The sequence below is a fragment of the Antedon mediterranea genome, chromosome 1, assembly GCF_964355755.1.
Source record: "Antedon mediterranea chromosome 1, ecAntMedi1.1, whole genome shotgun sequence".
NCBI classification, from domain to species: Eukaryota; Metazoa; Echinodermata; class Crinoidea; order Comatulida; family Antedonidae; genus Antedon; species Antedon mediterranea.
Window position 1 is genome coordinate 9,757,790 of NC_092670.1, and position 22,034 is coordinate 9,779,823.

Genomic DNA, 22,034 nt, shown 5'->3' on the forward strand with positions numbered 1-22,034 from the left:
AATACATCTTCCTATCAATTGTGTACATTTTAAAATACTGTTCAAAGTTGTTGTTGTTTAAAAAAACCCCAAAAAACCGTGGAAACATAATTACATTAACATAGCTTAACAATATGAATATTAATATATGATAATAATTTTTCAAACTAGTTGTTTTTTATTGACTCTAATGAGAATATATTTTGTTCTATTTATTTTCCTTTTTGAGTTTTTCCGTTTTTTCCTCTTTTGTGGTGTAAGCTACCATTTTATTTGTTCGTCTTATAATTATCACAGATACATTAATTGATGTTCGTTAATATTTAACTTTCACATTTCCTCTTAGTTTCTTGAAATTTTATTCACGATCTGAAATGTTATATTTTCGTTTTTTAATAATGTATGTTTTGATGTATTGTGTTCTCTGTTGGCACTTTCAACACAAGCCGTGTTTCTTAAAATGTGCCTTCTTCATATCGTACATTGTAAGAAATTGTATTTCTGTTTGTTTATAAATGAAGGAAATAATAGTTATTTTGATTGATTGATTGATTGATTGATTGATTGATTTACTCATAGTTGTAGTAAATAAAAAGTAAAAACGTTTGAAATTTTACATTTTATTTACTTTAAATTGTATTATGGCCCATATATCGATTTTGTTTCCCGAAATTTGGAAGTAAACTGAAAGATGATCATTGTTATCGTCTCTCAACAGTTTTTTTTTAAATTGACGATCATTTCAAAATGTGTCTTGTTCAAAATCTATTTAGTGTTCATATTATACTTCAGGTCGTGTGTAAAACGGAAATTGCATTTTCATAACGTGTAGGTAGGCCTAATGGTTGACGTCTGTCGCGAACGACAATGTCAATTAGTCATACGTTCATCTGAATGATGGATGAAACAAGGACTGTTTGAAGCACACTTTAGTTGGTCCTATCATTGATTAAGGGCTTCTCTGTTCCAGTGTCGACCTTGACCAGAGCCAAAACGTATGAGGCATACACTAGATGCCATAAGAGTCAGCAGTGCTGATTTCGAATGCCTTATGGCTCCATTTGTCTATAAAGCACCTAATATCATCAGATGGTCTCTCTTCCAAGCTAACCAACCGAGCACAATGTTGTTTAACTTTGATGGTATGGTCCTATTCGACATTGATCTACTAAGGCTTCTCTCGTCCAGTGCCTACCTTGATCAGAGGAGGAGCAGAGCCAATACGTAGAGGAACATAGCAGATGCCGTGGTGCTATAAAATTTCAAGCTCTATTTGTAATACAGCATCCGATATTACCAGATAGTTTCTCTTCCAAACTTTAAAGATATATTGTCCCTTTGAGTAATTCCAAACAAATTTTTTTGTTAATATTTCGAAAAAAGGTGGGTCATTTTGAAGTATCATGATAGTTATTAAATTTTCACCAAAAATTAGTTGAAAAACAAATAATTTAACCGAAATACGGACGTTGTTTTGTTCAAAAAATAACTTTGACTTCCAGTCAAAGTTTTCAATCAAAACATATTCATAATGCAACGCGCTTGTTTGGCTACTCTGTACATAATCATAAAACTTCCTCGCGATCTGTGTGAAAACACCTTCTCAACCGCGACGAGTTGTAAACAATCCTAATTAGCATCATGCATAATGCATACTTGTGGTTTGAAATCTTTGTTTACTTTCGCTCGTGACGGTTTTCCAGACGAAATCTAATCAAATTAATTTACCTGTTAATTACGTAAACTTGTTGTTTTTGCCTCGAATTTTCGACTTAAAGTCAATAACTTTCTTTTTACTTTGATATGGCCAATTTAAATTTAGAATATTTTTTTTTTCATTTTTTGTGTTTCAAGGACAATACACCTTTAACTGAACACAATGTTGCTTAACAAGAACCCGAATCAATATTTCAAACTATGAATAGAAATTAACATTTCTGAATTTCCAACAATGCCAATTTCAATGCACGTACGGTATGTCTAGTGACAATAAACAGCATGCAGTATGACGTTCTTCCCTCACAGTCTAGGTTATCGACTGCGTTTCGGCTTAATATAACAAAATAAATATTTTGGCACATATGGCGTTTCGTACGTATTATCATTTTGTACAACCTTCGTGAAAAGGGGATTAAATTCGGGTGTTACTCCGATGAAATGAAATAATTGAGATGTAAATTAGTAGTAGTTCGACTAATCTTTAATCTTCGACTGGAATACAACACATAAAACGGATATTGGAGTAATATTTATAAATATAATAGTAAAATATGATAAAAAGATTTATTTTCTCCCAAAAACATGAACAATGAAGATTATTATAATAAGTTTTCGAAAAGGCCATTTTTTAATTTTAATAAAGTTAATCACTCCATAGAAGAAAACAATGTTTCCACCTATAAAATGACAAAATAAAGGGTAAATTCAACCAACCATTGACTGGCAGCCAATTTAACTTTTTGGCTTTAAATACATTTTTTCAGTTAAATAATTCGTTATCCATCTAATTTGGTCAAATTGAATAACTATTAAAATAGCATATTTATATATAAACAAGAAATATTTCTTACAAAAAACGCTGCTCGACATTTTAAAATTAATCATTGTTCTTTCTTCAGATATATTTATGATTAATTATTAAAAAGATGTCATTTAATCGCAAAATACATACAAATCAAATATATGAATCACATGCCCATTTAATAATGGTCAATTTTGAACTTTAATGTGCTCTGTGTGTGTGTGACCTCAGCCTGTAGGCATGCAACTGAATACCCTCTAGAGACAACGTGACTTCACGGCGGTACAAGTAAGAAAAGTCTTCCCAGTCTGTTGATTCGCGCCAGCCAATCAAAGGGCGAGAATCCAAAATCGTTCAACAGTGAGGCCTCATAGACTTTCTTTTCCCAGACGTTTTTTATGTCCAACAGCTGGGATCTATAAATTATAGTCGAATTTACAAAGTCGCAAAACTGTCGGCCTTAGATACTATAACTGCTGCTTGCTTTAGCTTCTGAATGAGTAGTCCTCATCGAATATAGCGGGCTACAGCAACAGCGTGAAAAAAATGTTTTGAAAGAAATTCATTTGAAATAATGATATTTGATATGGTTAAATTATTTTTCCGAATATGAAGTGACATGATTTTATGAAAATCATTTTACCTCTTTCAGAATCTTTCTTTTCAACAGTTCTAAACCTTGATTGTTTTTATCTTCATTTTCAACGTAAAATACAGGTAATCCATCTTTATTTTTGATAACCATATTATTAAATCTAAGATCAAGGGAAACAGCTACAGATATTGCAAACTTCTCTAAGTCTCTTTTGAAGAACGACCCACTGTTAGTACCAATGCAAAATACGGGAATGTTTCTCCTTCGGGATTTCAGTAAGATTTTGTTTAACCAGTTATTGATACTTTCTAATTGACTTGCTTGGTCTTGTATGGCATCGGCAGTATTGAAACACAGCAAACACACGGCATTGTTGGGCAATGCAACAACTGGAAAACCTTTATCAAATTCCCATAAGCCGAATTTACATCCAAGAAACTCAGCAGCACACATAGTAGGGTAATTGAATCTTGCGTATATTCTAGCTTCGTCTTTAGTATAGTATAATACGTGGATAATAAAAAGAACACCCACAGAACAGTAAAGCAATAGATGCCTGACTTCCAACAGAATGTCAACCTTGCTGGCAAATATGAAAACATATCCATAATATATGTAGAATATAGAAATGATTGTCAAATTTGGAGTTTTACGTTTTGTGTGTCCATCAACCATTTGATCTACGAAACTGAATTTGACACCATAAGCATACGATATTGTTGATACTAGATTGGTGATTGAAATGACCGTGATTGAGAATGCCATTGCGGTAGCACTAAACGTTGTATTTGAAAGACATAAAAGAAGTACCAGCAGCACTGTAACCGATATTGCTTTTACTTGACTTAACTTCGACAACATCCCTCTTTTCGTAAATTCTTCAAAAAGTGCAAATAAAATACAAAGCAATGTATATATACATTTTGTATCTTCGTATTCATGAGAGGGAATAAGTGGAAAAACTATCACGCAAAGTCCAATTGTGTATCCACAAGAACCTCCATACCGACGTTCTATTCCTAGAAAGAACAACAATAATGCAACTATAAGTATAAAACAAAGTAAAAAGCAAATAGAGTCTAATAACGGTTGTTGAGTATTCAAACACCTGAAAGTATGTAGACTTAACACACATCCGATTGGGTTCACAGTATCAATCAGATATCGGTTACGATATTGCTCGTACAAGACAGTCAGTAACACCAACGTTGACAATACTTCCAATTTTGACTGTAATCCTACGGTTAAGATGATTAAAGGTAGGTAAAAATACTCTCTTATGCTTCGGATATATCGCCGATTATCATCATCTGTAGGCCTGCTTAGTATCGGAGAACTAGTTTTCTGTTTGACACGAATATTTAAGATGTTATAATTTTCATCGTATTGTACTATCCGACAGACAGGAATATATTCCCCAGATGTATCAACATTCGTACTGAGGATGGTTACATCTTCATCAGAATCGGGATCTGTTAATTCTGAAAGTGTTTTCAGCGTTTCATATTTGCCAGATCTACTGTCTCCAAATAGTAGCAGCTTCTGCCTTTTAGTTATGTTGTTTTCAGAAAGAACTTCATCACAAGTTTCTAACAAATTACCATCTTGTTCGGTAGTTTTAATTATGAAACGTTGAGCTGCTGTATTTGATGACATATCAATTATTTGTTGAACAGGTCGGCTATCAATGATATAAGAACTGGTGTTTGTGCATTTTTAAACGTCGAGGTAATGCATCACTAAACATATTGTTCACATAGCGCCAATTCAGTTTCAGCATAGAGAGTATAGATTTGTCTCTATGGTTTCAGTTTGAGTTTTATTTCACACAACAACATAATATTACACTATGATTGATTGAAAGAAGTAAAACACAATACAATAAATGCACTTTAACTAAGTTCTTGTAAGTGCACAAAACTAAAACCGAAGGCTATCAAACAAGTAGTAGTTGTGATATAAACAACAGACGAACACTGGTAAACCATGCTTGCGAACACTTGGCACCAGAAAGGGACTTAGGTGGTAAAAAATCAGCTACGACAAATTAGAAACTTTCGACAAATGTTCTGTCTCTAGTTTGTGATAACCATAGTCTTCTTTAAATTCAAATTATGGGGTCAATCGGGTGTGTTTTTCTTTCTATATTACTTAAAAGTTATTGCCCGATTTTCACACGATTTCGAAGGATGTTTCAAAGCTGTATGGGATCGGAACATGTGATTCAATGTTCATATTCCCAGGTCAAATATCAAGCTGACCACATCAACAGGCAGTTCACCATAGAGATTTTTATTGTATAGCTATACTTGTACCAGGATGTAACTAACCAGTAATATGAAAAAAAACAAGGCCATATACATAGCTGCAGTCGCGTGCTCAAGTTAGTGTTTACCGACCAACCGACCGACCGACCTACCGACCGACATAGTGAGCTGTAGAGTCGCGTTGCACGTGACTAAAAATTATACCCAACTTTATGTTTATAATAAAGAAAGAATTGAAAGATGGACAGACCGACAGCCGAACAAAGTCAAGTGGAAAAAATATTTTCTTATTAGGAACATATGAACTGGACCAAACTGGACCTTTTACACAAAAAAAAACATGAAATAATAATATACAAATATTAAAACTACATTAAAAATTAATCCCGGATTTTTTACTTTTTAAACATCAGTACGATAACTGAGTAATCGAAACTCTTTATATTAATTATAGGCCTAATGCTAAATAACAAAGTTAATCAAAATGAGCCAAATATGGAAATCAACACACTATATGAAAGCAACCAAAATTATGCCATTTAAAACAATTGTCAGATCATGTTCTTTCATCATAATAATAGATGTGAAACATGGAAGATAATCAACGCCGACGAGCAGAAGGTTTACTCATTACAAAATGCTTTTGGCCCAACAAAATAAGAAACTCCAGCTACATAAAAAATCATTGCAATGTAAATTAGCTTCTAGGAAATGGCTCGTACATGTGTTAAACAAATCAGCAGACGGCACCGAGAAGAGAGACAGACCAAAGGTGTGCAATACGTGCAATTGAACAGGAAAGAAGGGAAACAGGATGGGAGCAGAGAAAGTGGCAAGAGACAGCGAAATGGAGACAATATGTTATGTGTATTCATGGTAGGCCTATCTTTATTTCCAATCAATTTTAACACAATGGCAGCCTTACTTTTAACAATTTAACTACTTGAATAATAATAATAAAAATATCATTATGACAATTACTAAAAAAAAAATAAAATATTCATGAAACGATTACCGTACATAATAAAGAATTTCAATAATAGCATTATTATAATTATAGTATATTATCATATCAATATATAAACACATCAGGCAAAGAACAGTAATTCTAAACCGCCCGATGATATACTGACATTTAATAAATTAATATATATATACAATATTTACAATTTAATAGGAATTGAAAAATGGATAACATTATTGTTATTATGATTTGAGCCTCCAGTGTTTATATTCATGATATTCACTTTGTTTTCTGGATGCTACCGCGCCAGAGGCTCGCTTGAAAAAATTTCAAACATTGTGGTTTTTGTACATTTTAACGAAAACAATCGACTTAACAAAACAAATTCCTCTTGAAGTTTGAGTGTGAGGAGAGCATTTAGATAATTACAATAGGCCTATTCATCAAGATAATGTTGCACACGCTCTTATTCTAATCTCAGTATGTTGTCATATGTTAGAAGACTAGCGTTCCATACAGGACATGAATAAGATATGACTTGTAGGTGGTGGTACTGTAATAACGAATAGGATAGATGGCACATGAGCAATCCGTTTTTGGAAAGAAAATATGAAAGTGCACCACCAAGCCTATATTATTGTTGTTTGTTTAATATTTACCGTGATTTTAATATTTCCAAGTATTAACGACCATTCAATGGTTTATTGTTTAATCTCCAAGGAAAGTTACTCAAGTCAGTTGATGACATTCGACATAACTTCAACCGCAATAGTTATTTTTCGAATAACTTGTCAACTTTGATCATTATGAGTTAAATACTGGTTCACATTGGAGTATGTTGTAAGCCACAATTCCGTACACATTGTCTCGCACCACTATTCACATTTTCTCTTGTGGGGTAAATAACAATTGTAATTAACTTCTAATAACTTAAGGGCTGTAATACGATTATATAAACATTAACAAGTATCTGGCATTTAAAGACCATTCTACAGGGTACCGTAACAGGAGGGAGAAGGAGAGGCAGACCGAGAAATAGGTAGGAAGACAACATACATAAAAGAATGGACAGGTTTGACCTTTGGTGACTCACAACGAGCTTCAGAGAACAGAGACCAGTGGATGAGGATTGTCCAAAAGTCAGCAGTGGTATCTTAACAACCCTATCAGGGGTTAACAGACTAAACTGAACTGAAACATTAACAAGTATCTGGCATTGAAACATCCAGACATTTTATTCCTTACCTAAACTTATTTTCACTTGGTGATATTTTTGTAAATTATAACTCTTAAGGTCTTCTATCAACTTATTTAGAAAGCATTTAATGTATGATATGTAAAATGAGCGAGGTGCCGTTATATTTACGTATTAAAAGGAATAAAGAAAATAATCGATATAGCCTATATATAAATATATATATAATATTTGTTCAAATAACAAGATGAAAGAAAGTAATCATATACCATTTCATTATAAAATGCTTTCAAATACTCGCTTACATTTTAGCCCCTTTAATTTAATGAGAAAATTAGCTAAACCATGGTAACAAGATATTAAAACAGCGACTAAGAGTAGTTTAAATCATTTCTTTAATGATATTGTGTTTCAGGGATGAAACTAAATAAAAAACAATATATTGATGAAAACAACAATAGTGTTTCAAAACCATTAAATATTGTAAAGCCTCGAAAAGAATCCATCTCGAAAAGAATCTATCTCGAAAAGAATCCATCTCGAAAAGAATCCATCTCGAAAAGAATCCATCTCGAAAAGAATCCATCTCGAAAAGAATTCACCCTCTTTAGTTTGCAAAGGTAAATCTCGATAAGAAGTTCATCCAATAGGTGAGTACTCCAAGAGTAAGTATGGGTTATTAAATTACCAATTATACCAATCTAGAACATGTAGGCCTATTAATCTTTTGGAAAAGAAGGAATCATACATTTTTTGGTAAAATTAATTAATAATGTGATTGAATCTCTTGAAAGTGAAAAATTGAAAATGCATACACCGACAATTTCGAAAACTGAATATATAATAATAAAGTTTTAGTCTCTGTTTTTCGAGATTTCTCGAAAACAGATAGGCCTACCCCCCGGGTCTCGAGGTTTCTGTTTTCGTAACACGCATGGAATGAGGTCAATGCATGTTCATGCTCCAATCATGGACTAAATAATTATAGCCTAGTCCATGCTTCAATTCAAACATGATGTGGAAGATTGAGTATGAACACGGTATGTGCACATTATGACTACATTTCACAATGTTCTCGTATGTTACTACAGAATACATATGACTCTGGAATGATGTTAATTCATGTCATAAACGCGTGTATCTTATCTCAATTAAAAATGCATGACGTCAGACAACAACAATACTCATCTAGGCCATTAATGTTTCTTCAATAGAGGGCGCACCACCTAAACAAATCAAAACTTCTAAACATGTATTAATATTCAAATTATAGTATTAGTCCTGTAAAAGTATTGTCACTTTATTTAAAAACAGGTTCGTAATTATCAATGGTAATTTTGCCAAAGCCACTGTGCATGTAACGATTTCTGCCTTAACGCGTTAGGAAAAAAAAATGCGTGACTGTCCAATAAGCTACCAGAAAAATATAAGGTTCACACAGAATTTGCGTTGTATAATTTAATGACTCTAAGTGTTGGTCACCTCTCACTTATTTTATTTATTTTTGAACAATTGATTTTGTTTGGCACTTTACTCTCTAAACTTAACCTTTCAACCATTTTTATAATTCAAGAAGACGTTTTTGTTAATAAGTTGAACAAGTTCGTCACCTAGACTATACATCAAGCTTGCTTTTGTTTAACACACAGCGGAAATAAAGAATGAGAAAAACAAGAATTTTTTTTAACATCTTGCATTTTTATTTGCATTTGATATCATCATAAACAATATTTCATTTTACAATTTACACTAGTAGGCTATGATAATGCACCGCTGACGGACGGTGCTTGTAAAATTGTGTTTTTTTAAATGTATATATTGTTTAGCTATCTATGCCGATTTTCAGTAACTATTTCAAAATATGGCATATTTAATGTCCAGTTATCATAAGCAAATTCCGTAATACAGTGTCACATGTATCACATGTGATGCCAGTATATTGATACAGGCATCATTATTATGTGCTATTTATGTTCGGTGTACTACAGAATTTTCCTATAATACTGGACAGATTATAACATTATAGGCATACGTACTATACTAGTATCTCAATTTTCCGGGCGTGGTAAACTAAAAATAGGCCATATTTTTTAGTAACCGGGTAAAAAGTATATTGTGGCTGGACAGCTCTTTCGTGTTCGATCCTTTACATTGACGTTACCAGTTGGATAAATTTACAATGTTTAATTTTTTTTGCTGATGTACTTTCTTTTCTTTTAGAAATTTAATACGATAGCAATTAAGACATTCCGTAATGCTATCTATGTTGTTCATGTTATTTATGTTTACTAGATGGAAATAGATATGCTGGCTTACGTATGAGTATTATTCGGATGATAGCTGTACCACCTGGTATTCAATTCAGTTATTTCCAACTCATTAAAATCAAGTAAAAATCCAATTTACATCAAATTATTGTATTTTACTGTATAATAATTACCTTTTATTATAATTAACAGCTAGGCCTAGATCACAATATTTCTATAATAAGACACAAATATTTACAGTAAAAATGTAATCAACAATTAAGGAAAATTATTTGATCCAAAGGTTAAAGCTAACGCTAAAATAAATTTTAATCAAATGCTATTATAACATTACTTTACATTAAAATGAAAAAAAAAAAAATGATTTTATCCAAATTGTAAATTCCATCTTTCCAATACAACAACAAAATATGGGTGAAAGACAATGGCATGGAAACACACGCGTTTCCGGTCACATGCTAAATCGGAATACGCATTTCCGGTTACGCGCGACGTTAGAAATACGCGCGACTTGCATATTACGCGATACGCGTTCAGATAATACGCGCACAATACTAATATTAACTGTACACATCACACATAATTAATATGTAGTATCCGAGGGTTAAGAATGTTTTGACAAACTTTATACTGTTTTCACAGCACGTTTTCATTAGTTACAGCGTGACAGGATGGCCTGGCTTACCTTGCTGTCATATCAGACATTACCCATCAGGTAAATTAAATTAATTTCCCGCGTATATCGATAATAATTTGTCACGCAAAAGATTCATCATAATGGTTACGTTAACTTATCTTGTTTTTAGAGTATTATCCCAGCGGTCATTTATGTACTGTGTCAGATACTTGGATTAAATTCAATTAATACCTTAGATTTCTTGGAAGGTATTATTGGTAATTATCTCGCTAGCCGAGTACTGAACCATTAATTCTTATCACTGGGTCCGATGACTTAATGAAATAGTTAATCTAGACATGAAACATATATGGCATTATATCTGATGTGTGGATGAAAGGAAAAATCAAGTGAAAACCTAACTTAACGTTCAATATAAATTTTAAAAGCTGATGATAAAAAAAAAAGTAGAAATAAAATACAAAAATATTAATATAGGTCTAATAAATAATATAATAATGAATTTTTAATGTAGGCCTATTACAAATATGATACATAATAACATATTTATAACTTGTTTACATCTATTCACACTGACGGATTTTCACTTAAAATTACATTTATGCAAGTAATTTTTGGTAAAATTGTGTTGATTAAAATGTGCGTCCTTGGTTACTTCGCAAAATAAATTGACAATTAAAAACAGTCTCTTTACAAAACGACTGGTTAACCGTTGTAACAAAAATTATTGATCGATGTTCGTCTAGACCATAAATCATAAAGTAAATCAAAATGTGGTTTAGCAAAGATCATAAATTAACTGCAAGTTTTACCATAAAGTATAATAATATTACTCCATTCTACAGGTGCACAGTTAAAGTCTACGTTCTAGACCGAAATTAGTAAAAGATAAATATTTTGGCACATATGGCGTTTCATACGTATAATACATGAGCTCGACACAAATAGAAACGCCGACTAGAATGGTGGATCATAAAAAAGACAACAAATACATATTTAGGGCAAGTCTAGTGCACAGTTAACCACATAACGAAGAGAGCTTATAACTTGACGCAATGCAAAAGGACGTAAAACCGCAACGCAAGCGAATTGACCAATCACAAGCGATAGTTCGAATAATCCATCTTTCTTGATTGGTCAATTCGCTTGCCAATTGCGCCTATTAGGAACCAAGCTTCAATTTCTGCTCCTGCTGGTAGGCCTATGTGTGTGAACTGAAAGGGTTTCTAATTTTTGGTCACATTTTGTTGTTATGCACACAACACATTTGAAATACAACTATCTAAAGCGTGGTTCCCACTAGCGACGCAACACAAGGACGTAACGCAACGCAAGTGAATTGACCAATCACAAGCGATGGCTTATTCGCTTGTGATTGCTAACTGTCTATAACTTCGTTTGTCATTGGTTAAAACGCTTGCGTTGCGTTTACGTCCTTGCGTTACGTTCTAGTGGGAACCAAGCTTTAAGCTTGGTTCCCATTAGGACGCAACGCTAGAACGTAAACGCAACGCAAGCGCGTTGACCAATGACAAGCGACTGTTATAATAACCCATCGCTTTTGATTGGTCTACTCGCTTACGTTGCGTCCTCGCGTTGCATAACCAAGCTTATTGTGCGATCTTGCGTTTAACTAGGGAATAGTTCAATGACTCGTTTTAAGCGTATTGAGTTCAATGTTCGAACTCAAGCATCCAATAAAGCTTTATAATTGCTGCATTATTTATCATACTAAATATCCGGCACCACATAATGTACGACGAAACGTCTTAAACGCATTATTTTGTTTAATTAATTGATTTCTCGGTTCATTGTGCTCCAGTCCTCTTCCACTTTGCCCAGATAAAGATGGTTAAACTGTTCCTATTCAGACTTGTGTAACATTAAACGCGTGTATATTCGTAGGTTAAATATTAACTATTTGCTATGGAGCGCTACATTCTTATTCGGCACAAACTGCTCCACATCAGATCGTACCGTCACTTTATATTTTCTTTTGAACGCCATACTTATGGCATTTCTAAACTGACGGTTTTTATACACATAAATTATCGGATCCGTAATCGGATGACAGAAAGCTAATAGAATAAAATACGGATAAACAACACTGTTTACATAGTCAAAGTGTGCCAGATTTTGCGCCAAAAATGAGATTTGATCCGGAGCCCAGCAAATTGTGAAGACAAGCACTATTAAGAATAAGGATTCAGCAACGTTACGCTTCGCCCTGCAATATGAATATTCATTAGTCTTTCCTAATACGCCATCACGCCTAAATCTGCGGTCCTGTTTGCGCAGCACGTAGAACATCGTTACGTACGCAATAATCATAACAGTCAGCGGTATCAAATACGTAAGAAGAAAGATGATCGTTCCCATAAATTTCTTGAAAGTTTCCCCTTGCCACACTTCCTGGCAGCTCCCGTCAACATTGCGTGAAATTGTAAGTGAAAACGCGTTCACAATTATTGAAACAACCCATGTGAATATTATTATCACAACAGCGCGTCGCATACTAAATCCACGATGACGCAACGGTGATACAATTGACGAATATCGTTCGACGGTCACAGCAATCATGGTCAGTATCGACGCCTTTATGGCCATCCATGCGAAAAAGTTTGAACCAATGACACGGCAGTACACATCGCCCGCCAACGAATCCGGAACCGGATTGGGTGCTGGTAACGGTATAGTCGCTACCGCTGTCACAAAATCGGTAATCGACAGATTGAGAATAAATATGTTTGTGATGGTCCTGATTTTCTTGACTCTCATAAATGTGATTATTATGATGATATTCCCGATAATACCCAATATTCCCTGTATAAGCTGTATTACGGTAAAAGCATTCCAAAATGGATCTTCTTCTTCCAAATCCAACGTAGAGTTATCCAATGTGTGCATGGTGGAGGCAGCAAGATCTACATCCAATCTATAGATATCAGATACATAATTATATTAATTAATAATCTCAACTGTCATGACCCTCTTTAATTGTTTTTTATAGTTGATTGATTGAGCGCGCATATTATTAACTAAGAAGGTGCTTAATTCATCCATATTACAATTATATTTATTAACCTAATATTAATAATAATACGATTATATTTCGAAAATCGACATAATTGCTAAAAGAAAACAATGGTTTTAGTAGCCTTTTTTATGGAATGCAGACTGAATTGCTCTCTGTCAGACGACAGAGGTGGAATTTGACATAAGATCAGTATTGTGTCCACACGCATAGTTAATCGTGCATAGGACGGATTTAAAATTCGAATCATATTAGAGTTACATCAGACGAAGTACTCGCGTGATTGAACTCTTGTATGATTTCGTGTCGCTAACTTCGATAAAATCCTGATGTACCTCCGATAACTCCGCGTTAACCACACGCGTTTGAATCCAAAACAACAGCGACCAAGGGAAATTGAAGATTAAAAGAACCAACATTCGTTTCAAATCTCTGTGATTGTTGTCTCAGTTTACCAATAAAGTACCGATTGATCATGGCTACCTGATATATCGTGTAAACATAGTTTATGTCGAAATCGATAGTTTGAGATGGAATATTACAGTTTTAATAAGCTAGATTATTTCTGATTAAGTGTAAAGATAACAAACATTATTGCTTAATATGCACAGTATTGTTTCTATACTTCGTGCGTTCTTCTAGTGGAAACAACCAGTTGAATCGGTTCCACGGAGACAGAAAGTCGAATTAGAAAGTAAAATTGCAATAACTTAAAAACACGAGGTAACATTCGGTGAATCATTTTAACCAAAACAAATGTATATGAAATACAGTATTCAGCGATTATATATTAATTTATTCGCACATATCTATATATAGATTCTGAACAATTTCAAACAAAACAAGGATAACAATATCAATTTTCAATTGAAGATTTTGTAGAGAAAGCAGTGAATATCGCGAGCCCAAAATCTTTTGAATCACACGGAGGAAATTTCTGACGGAAGCCCGAGGGAAACGCCGCTTGTCTGGTGTAAAGCCTGGTTTTCGTTTTTACATTGGAAATTGAAAATTGACAGGAAACCGATTGAAAAAACTAATAAAACAAACAAACTAAACAAAAAAAACGGTGACTGAAGCTTCCGTGAATTTCTGAATGAACACGCCCTTACGCTTACGAAAGTTGACTTGTAGTCAACTTTCGTAAGCGTAAGCCCAAGGATCGTAAGAACTAGCCTATCAACGATAAGGCCAATTTACACACAAGCGGTAACGGTAAGAGAAAAACCACGTAACTTGTCCCACATACAGAGAATAATGCATCTATCCTGAGCGGAAACCGCCCGTCTCCTCCTTTGTGTAAAATGGTCATAAGGAATAACATGTCTTATTATTATTATCGTTACCGCTCTTCTAAGTAAATTGGCCTTAAGTTGTTAAATAAACTAAACTGAAATAAACTCGGGAAAACGGAACATCGACTGATCTTTTTAATTTATTGATGAGTCTGGGATGGAGGGGAGAATGATTTGTTAGTATGGTGACGGGAGTCTCGCGGGGAGGCTCCAACTCATCGATTATCATTATAAATAAATAATTGCATCTCACCTTATGAATCCAATTTATATCTGGCTCATATTTAACATTTGCCTGTTCCTCACGTTTTTATTGCATCCAAAACCAAATAGGGACTGGTTATACGGGCGGCTGCGAGTGTAGCAACGACCAAGCAAATACTGCATTAAGCGACAGATAGTAATTAGTATACCCACGCACGCACTTTCACCTGTTCCGTTCAATTTACTAAGACCTTCGTCTCGAACTCGCGGGAGTCGAAAGTTGGTAGAAAAAAGCAGAACTACAGCTGACGACAAAAGAAGTTCATCGGAATAAACACCATTTCCAAGAAAAATGGTGTGTGTCGAAATATTAACATGAAAATAGACTTTTCTTGATCGAATATAATAAATAATATTTGTTCACATTTCGATTTTTGTTCTAAAATAAAACGGTATCGTAAAATTGTATCGTCGTAAATTGTGTTTCTCAAGAAAGTGAGAGATTGCCTTCGATATGCGCAGGTTCATGGTCATGCGCACTCGGGGTGATCTGTTTAACAATTCCCTCTGTGGCGCTCTGTCAATTTGTATTTCCTGCCTTGTAAATCTTTTCATTCAATGCGATAAATTTGTTGAGCTGTTGAACTATTAATGTTCCAACATTTATTGGTGTGTTACGAAATGATCTGATTGTCTTGGTACATTGGCCTTTTATAGAGTTTATTATCCGTGCTTGAGTTCTTTAACATGCACTTTGTTCAATGTTAATTGTGACATATTTTTTAAATGATAATTATGTCACTATTTGTCGCATTTTAGTGACAATTGTAGACATATTAATCTAATCGTCATGTTATTGCCCCTTTTGTTTTAAGTCATTGACATTGTTGTATGTTTTAATTGAATTTGTATCAAAATCAGCTCTTATTATGTTTAAAAAAAAAAAAGAACAATGCGTTTTCCGTTCTAACGATGTTTTTATTTCGGTCATCGGGTGCACTCGGTCAAACATGACCCCAATACAACAAATAATTAAACAAACCGAACCAAAAAACCGCGCCAACAAGTTAATTTGTTTTATGATTTTATTAATACGTTTGCTATTAAAAACTCATGTGACCGGATTTTCCAGTTAGTACCGGTCTAATATACTAATATATGTTTATATCTCTACCAAGCTACCTTCTTTGTTTTCTACTCTTATTCAGACTCCACCCTGCCTCCTTTGTTATATTTCTTTCTTTCTCTGTCCACCCAGGCAGCACTTGCCAGCTCTTATACAATGACGTTATCTCAATTCCTTCACATGCACTGATGAAGGGCTAGTGTTGCCCGAAAGCTCTGCTAACTTTTCTGGCTGTTTTACTTATCGTTTTGATTTAGGTTTTCGCTTTTTTTTTTGTATCTCCATTGAGATCCAGCCACTGATACCCACAGCATTGTAATTTTTTCAGTAATTTGCCTTTGGATTTATCATAGTCAATAGAAAGAAAATACTTTCTATTGACTATGGATTTATATATATATATATATACTAGCACTTGCCAGCTTTATACTATGACGTTATCCAAATTCCTTCACTTGCACTGATGAAGGGCTAGTGTTGCCCGAAAGCTCTGCTAACTTTTCTGGCTGTTTACTTTATCGTTTTGATTTAGCTTTTCGCTTTTATTTTTGTATCTCCATTGAGATCCAGCCACTGATACCCACAGCATTGTCATTTTTTTCAGTAATTTGCCTTTGGATTTATATATACTGTATATACTAATATACAGTGACCTCTATAATTACAGGCGTCTGAACGCGGTTAATTTAAATATAGGTGTATTGAATACTATAGCTTTACTTAATCAAAGGTCATTTGTTGTATTATAGCGTTATTTGAAATACCTAATTTCTTAAGACGTATCACAAGTGATATATCTTTTCGTTTACACTGCAATCGATTGAAATTTGTAATCGTTACCATGGCTACTGAATGCTCTAAATGTGATCAAAGGTAAATTAGAGGGTACAATTAGAGGTAGTAGTTATGCATGTTGTAGAATTAGTGTGTTGTACTTATTACAAATGGTTTATTTTGGTTACTATACCTGGTGTAGTTAGTATCGTGGGTTAACGAGGTGAATCCGTCAAGAGGCATTGTCATTTAGGCTTCATGAGGAAAAAGTGTGTTGCATTCATAAAGCAGAAGTATTTAAATATATCGTCAGCTGTAGGAATATACCACAGCTGTGTAACTTTCATTGCATTTATAGGCCAGTGCCTGCCCGACTTAAATGTCAGAAAGGGGTTCCTTGCTGAGTCCGACCTCCCAACTTTCCCGGTAATGGTGGTAGTCTTACGCCTGACATACAAATTTACAATTGTAGATTCCAATATATTTGGTTTGTATAACTCCCTCTACTATGGTTGATATATACTTATAGCGCCCTCCGTTCTATAAAATCTATCGATATCTTATTTTTCCAAACAGAACAGGGATCTGAGTATCCCTGCTTGGACACCTCTTTGTAGTTTTTATGATTATTTCGTATCTCTCTTTAGTTTAAGCCCCGAACCCATGGAAGACTCAGCTAGCATGAGCGAGGAAGAACAGGAGGTATTCTTTGGGCCAATTACTGCTAAGGAACGTGCAATCGCAGCAGCATTGGTTAACGCCATCGCTGAAGAAGAAGAAACCATTAACAATAACATCCCAGATAGAAAAACAGATGTAGACCTACACAAAAACCAATCCAACATTCTAGAGTTCAATTTCCAGGCTTTTCAAGCGTTAGGACATTCGCCGTCCGTGTGTTCATCGCCTGAGTTCTCTGGTATCGATTCTAAGCCCACTGTAGGATCGTCACCGGGGTTCATCACTCTAGATCTGTCGTCTTCCTCGAGCATTGAAGACAGTTCTGAAACAGAATAACCTTCTTATGGAACAACTGTTTATAAAATGGAAACCCTCGTTTAACGTAGACCACATAAATATATTTAACATCGGATATACTTCACGATAACCATCATAATCAAGTCTATAGAAAAGTCTAAAGAAATTTATAAAAGGCATAATAAAAAAATAGCAATTTGTTTAGTGTTTATTTTATGAATAGGCCTGTTTTAATAGGCTTGTCTGCTAGTAAAGACTAATATGACCCGAGTTTCCCAGTTTGTGCCGGTAGGAGGCAGGCTGGCCAAATTTCTTATGAGTGGCTATACACCGCAACAAAATTGTTACTGTGATTTGTTTGAAATTCCTAGAAAACAAACGGATCGAGAGGTGGTCAAATGCTTTTAGTCATCGTACAGGTAGAATAGAACACACAATGGTCTGTTTCCCGTGTTTTCCATTAAGTAGTCAATAGGCCTATTGCGTGGATCAAACTTTTCTGATTGGTGGAGGATTAATAGATATTCTTCCGACATGACGTAGCCAGTATTACGATATGTATGATATAAAAATGAGTTTGATTCGTGTCGGACAAATATCGTTTTTTAAATGGGTTTACCACATAGGTGGAATGTATTCTAAATAACTCGTGTGGACTGTTCTTTGTCATTGGTCTATAAATAAACACATAGTTTCTATTTCTGCTAAGTAGTCAATTATGTAACTTGCACGTGCGTCATAGAACTTTGACCATGCGCAATAATATGCATATTTAATTAAAATCGACTAATTCCCTTGGCCCCGTAATCTTTCACGCATGCCCGCATTGCTTTATTAGCTCGTTGAACTTGTTTATAAAAGGCGTTAATTAATAGGCAATTTGTTGAACTTGCCTGATAGAAATCGTCATGAATAAGTACTGTACTTTAAACAAGTATAAATTTCTAATTTTTACTCAGGTGAGAGTTAACTAGAACAGCGCCCTCATTTCTTCTTTACAATTATGATGATTATGCAAACAAGAAGATGGTAACATACGAAACAGACAAAAGATAATAATTATGATTATTAAGAAGAGGATTATGGTGAAGAAGACAGGAAGGAAAAAAATGAAATAATTATGATGATGATGATATAGACCGAATAAATAATGAAAGGAAATGATGATATAATGATTATAATTTTGATGATATGATTATTGCAATGATGTTGGTTTTACAGTTGATAACATGATGAAAGGTATAGGACTAATTTTGATTATTTAAGATGATGATAGTTAGAATTAATTCGAGATCGTGATGATGATGATGATGATGGTTTGATATCTATAAAATAAGTATGATGATGAATTACGACGATGAAGATAGTTATAATATTGATAATAAATAAAAATATGTTGTTACCATTATGATGATTATTCTATTAAAACTATGATGATTAATATCTATATTAGGCGTAATTCATCTAATGTATTTTAGATTATCTTTCCACTATATTTTACAACTTCTAATGTTTCTTCGAAACACTCAATTGCAACTGCGGTCACAATTCACTGCACCTACCCAACATGAATATTTATCAAAACATAAAGTCATTATCGATTTAATGGACCGAAAAATGAATTTAACTGTGCATTTCAGTAAAAATACCCATATTAATAATAGCTCCTTTAACATTTATATCAGTTATATAGAATTTAAAGTGGAAGTTTGTTGAATACTGTAAATAGATCTTGACTTTGCCTGATTTTATCATCAACATATTATAATATTCATCTACTTGTGAATTTTACTTGAGTAATTGCATTCGATATTAAATGCAATTGCTGTATGTTAAAAGTGATAAATACTGTATACAATTAAAATTAATTATTATTGTCAGCAGCAGCAGTCTTGAAAACATTGAGGGCGACAAACAAGATTGTTTGCAGAAACTTCGCGATTTCTGTTGTTTCAGCAGAGCAGACGACGTACGTCGAAGAAGAGCATGTATGCAGACAGCGCAACAGTAATAAAATATAGTAAAATTATCTGTATCATCATCTTAAAAATGATGCTACTAATACCACCAACTATCTATCATTCAGGAAATTACTAGAAATGCCGGTTCGTAGGGGGCATGTTGCTCCTCAAAACACCTTTATTGAGACTATTATCCGGAAATTCGATGGCCAAAGTGAGTATCTTTTCAATTCATTCTCAAATTAGATTGCGCTCAACAGATGATGATCAAGCCTCAACAACGACCGACCGGGATGCAACAGAATACGATGGATTCAATACGATACACACTAAGCTTAAATCGATTTATCATTGTTCCAGTGAGAAGCCATGCTAAGTATACATACAAGCAACTAAAAAATTGTGACTTTATTTGCTTATACATAGAATATAAAAATGCGTTAGCCTAAATTGTTTATTTTAGGCCTAGCCTAGGATAGGTACCCTATAATTTATATTCAATTCATGTTTTCCATAATCCCTATTTATAACTATTAAACCTTGAAACTGATTTCAATAACATTAGGCCTACACAATTCAGTGACAGTTGTAATTGTAAAAAAAAGTCAATGACATTTCATTCATTGATACACACTCCTTTAATGTTATTATTTTGTATGCCATGCATAAAGCAGGTTTTTTTTACTGATTTCATGATCTATCATTCATTGAACTTTACCATTATCAAATACGCATTAATGGATTAAAGAAAAAATAGATTATCCCAGAATTAATCCTGAATTAATCTGTTGTTGTAAAAGATAATTTCAGCTTTAGGAGACTTAAGTGCTTTCATCAGAATTTGAAGATGAGAAAAATGTTTGGCAATAAATTATCGGTTTAAATATCAAGTTGACTTACGTCAGCATTTGCTCACACTGTGCTGTACACAGAACAAATTAAATGTTTATTTATAGAGATGAAGAGTCTAGAGATTGTACCAATTTATTAAATTTTAATAGCCTAGTTTCTAGGACTCTTAATAATATAACAAAATTGAAATCAGAAAAATATTAATTAAAGAAAGAAAAAAAACCATACATATTAGCATTAGTAAATTTTAGCAAAATTTACCCTAAACCAAGCATGATTTTGCTGTTTAAATATTTTTTAATGAATATAATAGTACTGTACTAGTAGTAGCCAGCCCGGAGGGTTGGTATCGAGGTAAGATTTTAGTACTAGTATTTCTAAAGCAGGAAACGTAATGCAGGAACGAAAGAAAGCCACAACACATGTGAATTGACCAATCAAAAGTAATGGATTATTCAAACTGTTGATTGTATGATTGGTCACTTCGTCGGGGGGTCATCGATGGAATTCGTTAGCATTACCCAAACGGTCAATTCATACATGTACAGTATGATGTAGTTACATTATCAATCAAATAACCATTTTTCAGTAAAATGTTGGATACCGATTTTGGCATTCTAATTACAAAAATACTTTCCTATGTTATATTAACTGATGTTTTAAAAACTGACTTTTAAGCAATAATTAAATTGAAATAGAACAAAATGAAGATGATTTTTTTTGCTAAACAAGTTATGATAAACGTGACCCTTGATCTCCAAACTTATTTTCGTCTTGTAGATCGGAACTTCATTATCGCAAACGCCAAAGTTCAGGAATGTGCAATAATCTTTTGTAACGATGGATTTTGTGAAATGTGCGGATATTCTCGGGCGGAGCTTATGCAAAAGCCGTGTTCCTGTGACTTCCTGTATGGGGAAAATACTAGTGAAAAAGCAATACAAGAGATTAAAACTGCGTTGGAAAAGGGTGAGGAGAAACAAGTGGAAGCTACATTTTACAAAAGAAATGGTATGTTTACATTATTAATATAATTAGATACTCATGGTGCTGAATTCGAGGTAACATTACGGTGAGCTGCATTTTGATGCTTCAACCCAGCCTAGGACATGTTTTCGCTAATATCTTAATCTACTGTAGGCTTACACAATACAAAAATTAAATAAAATTGTGTAAATTTATATTATAATTTAGTTTGACTTTACTGAACACTTGTTATTTTGAAATATCAGACCTTATTTGTACAAAAAGGGTGAAAACATTGTCGCGTTGTAGAAATGCAAGAATTGTCCTGTAAAATCGTTCAACGCAATTCAACGCAACTCACTGCAATTCACTGGAAAACAGGCTTTAGCTGCACTCTATACTAGTGTTCTGTATGTACT

The 22,034-nt window shown here is 33.8% G+C and overlaps 4 protein-coding genes across 11 annotated transcripts in view; 2 read left to right on the forward strand and 2 right to left on the reverse strand.

Moving 5' to 3' along the window:
- LOC140056049 (large ribosomal subunit protein eL43) overlaps positions 1-22,034 on the reverse strand; it is a 220,534-nt gene that overhangs the window by 123,949 nt on the left and 74,551 nt on the right. The window lies entirely within an intron of this gene.
- Positions 9,259-15,478, reverse strand: LOC140046321 (neuropeptide FF receptor 1-like). The gene is made up of 2 exons (XM_072090926.1): positions 15,008-15,478; positions 9,259-13,360 (listed from the first exon to the last, which is right to left on the reverse strand). Exon 2 carries the CDS (start codon positions 13,330-13,332, stop codon positions 12,343-12,345), a length of 990 nt encoding a protein of 329 aa, XP_071947027.1. The 5' UTR covers positions 13,333-13,360; positions 15,008-15,478; the 3' UTR covers positions 9,259-12,342.
- On the forward strand, positions 16,757-18,036 carry LOC140046330 (uncharacterized). The gene is made up of 2 exons (XM_072090938.1): positions 16,757-16,957; positions 17,506-18,036. The coding sequence occupies exons 1-2, from the start codon at positions 16,926-16,928 to the stop codon at positions 17,873-17,875; spliced, it is 402 nt and encodes a 133-aa protein (XP_071947039.1). The 5' UTR covers positions 16,757-16,925; the 3' UTR covers positions 17,876-18,036.
- LOC140055909 (voltage-gated inwardly rectifying potassium channel KCNH6-like) overlaps positions 19,825-22,034 on the forward strand; it is an 82,277-nt gene continuing 80,067 nt past the window's right edge. For all 8 annotated transcript variants that reach the window (XM_072101193.1, XM_072101195.1, XM_072101200.1 and 5 more), the window contains exons 1-2: positions 19,825-20,011; positions 21,430-21,660. In XM_072101193.1, the coding sequence (XP_071957294.1) occupies positions 19,936-20,011; positions 21,430-21,660 (307 nt within the window). In that variant the 5' untranslated portion in view covers positions 19,825-19,935. The remainder of the gene's footprint in view (positions 20,012-21,429; positions 21,661-22,034) is intronic.

Excerpts from the sequence above, each read along its gene's own strand:
- LOC140046330 (XM_072090938.1), top strand. The coding sequence starts at position 16,926 with ATGGCTACTGAATGCTCTAAATGTGATCAAAG. Across the intron at positions 16,958-17,505 it reads TGCTCTAAATGTGATCAAAG|TTTAAGCCCCGAACCCATGG; the intron begins GTAAATTAGAGG and ends ATCTCTCTTTAG.
- LOC140046321 (XM_072090926.1), bottom strand. The coding sequence starts at position 13,332 with ATGCACACATTGGATAACTCTACGTTGGATTTGGAAGAAGAAGATCCA.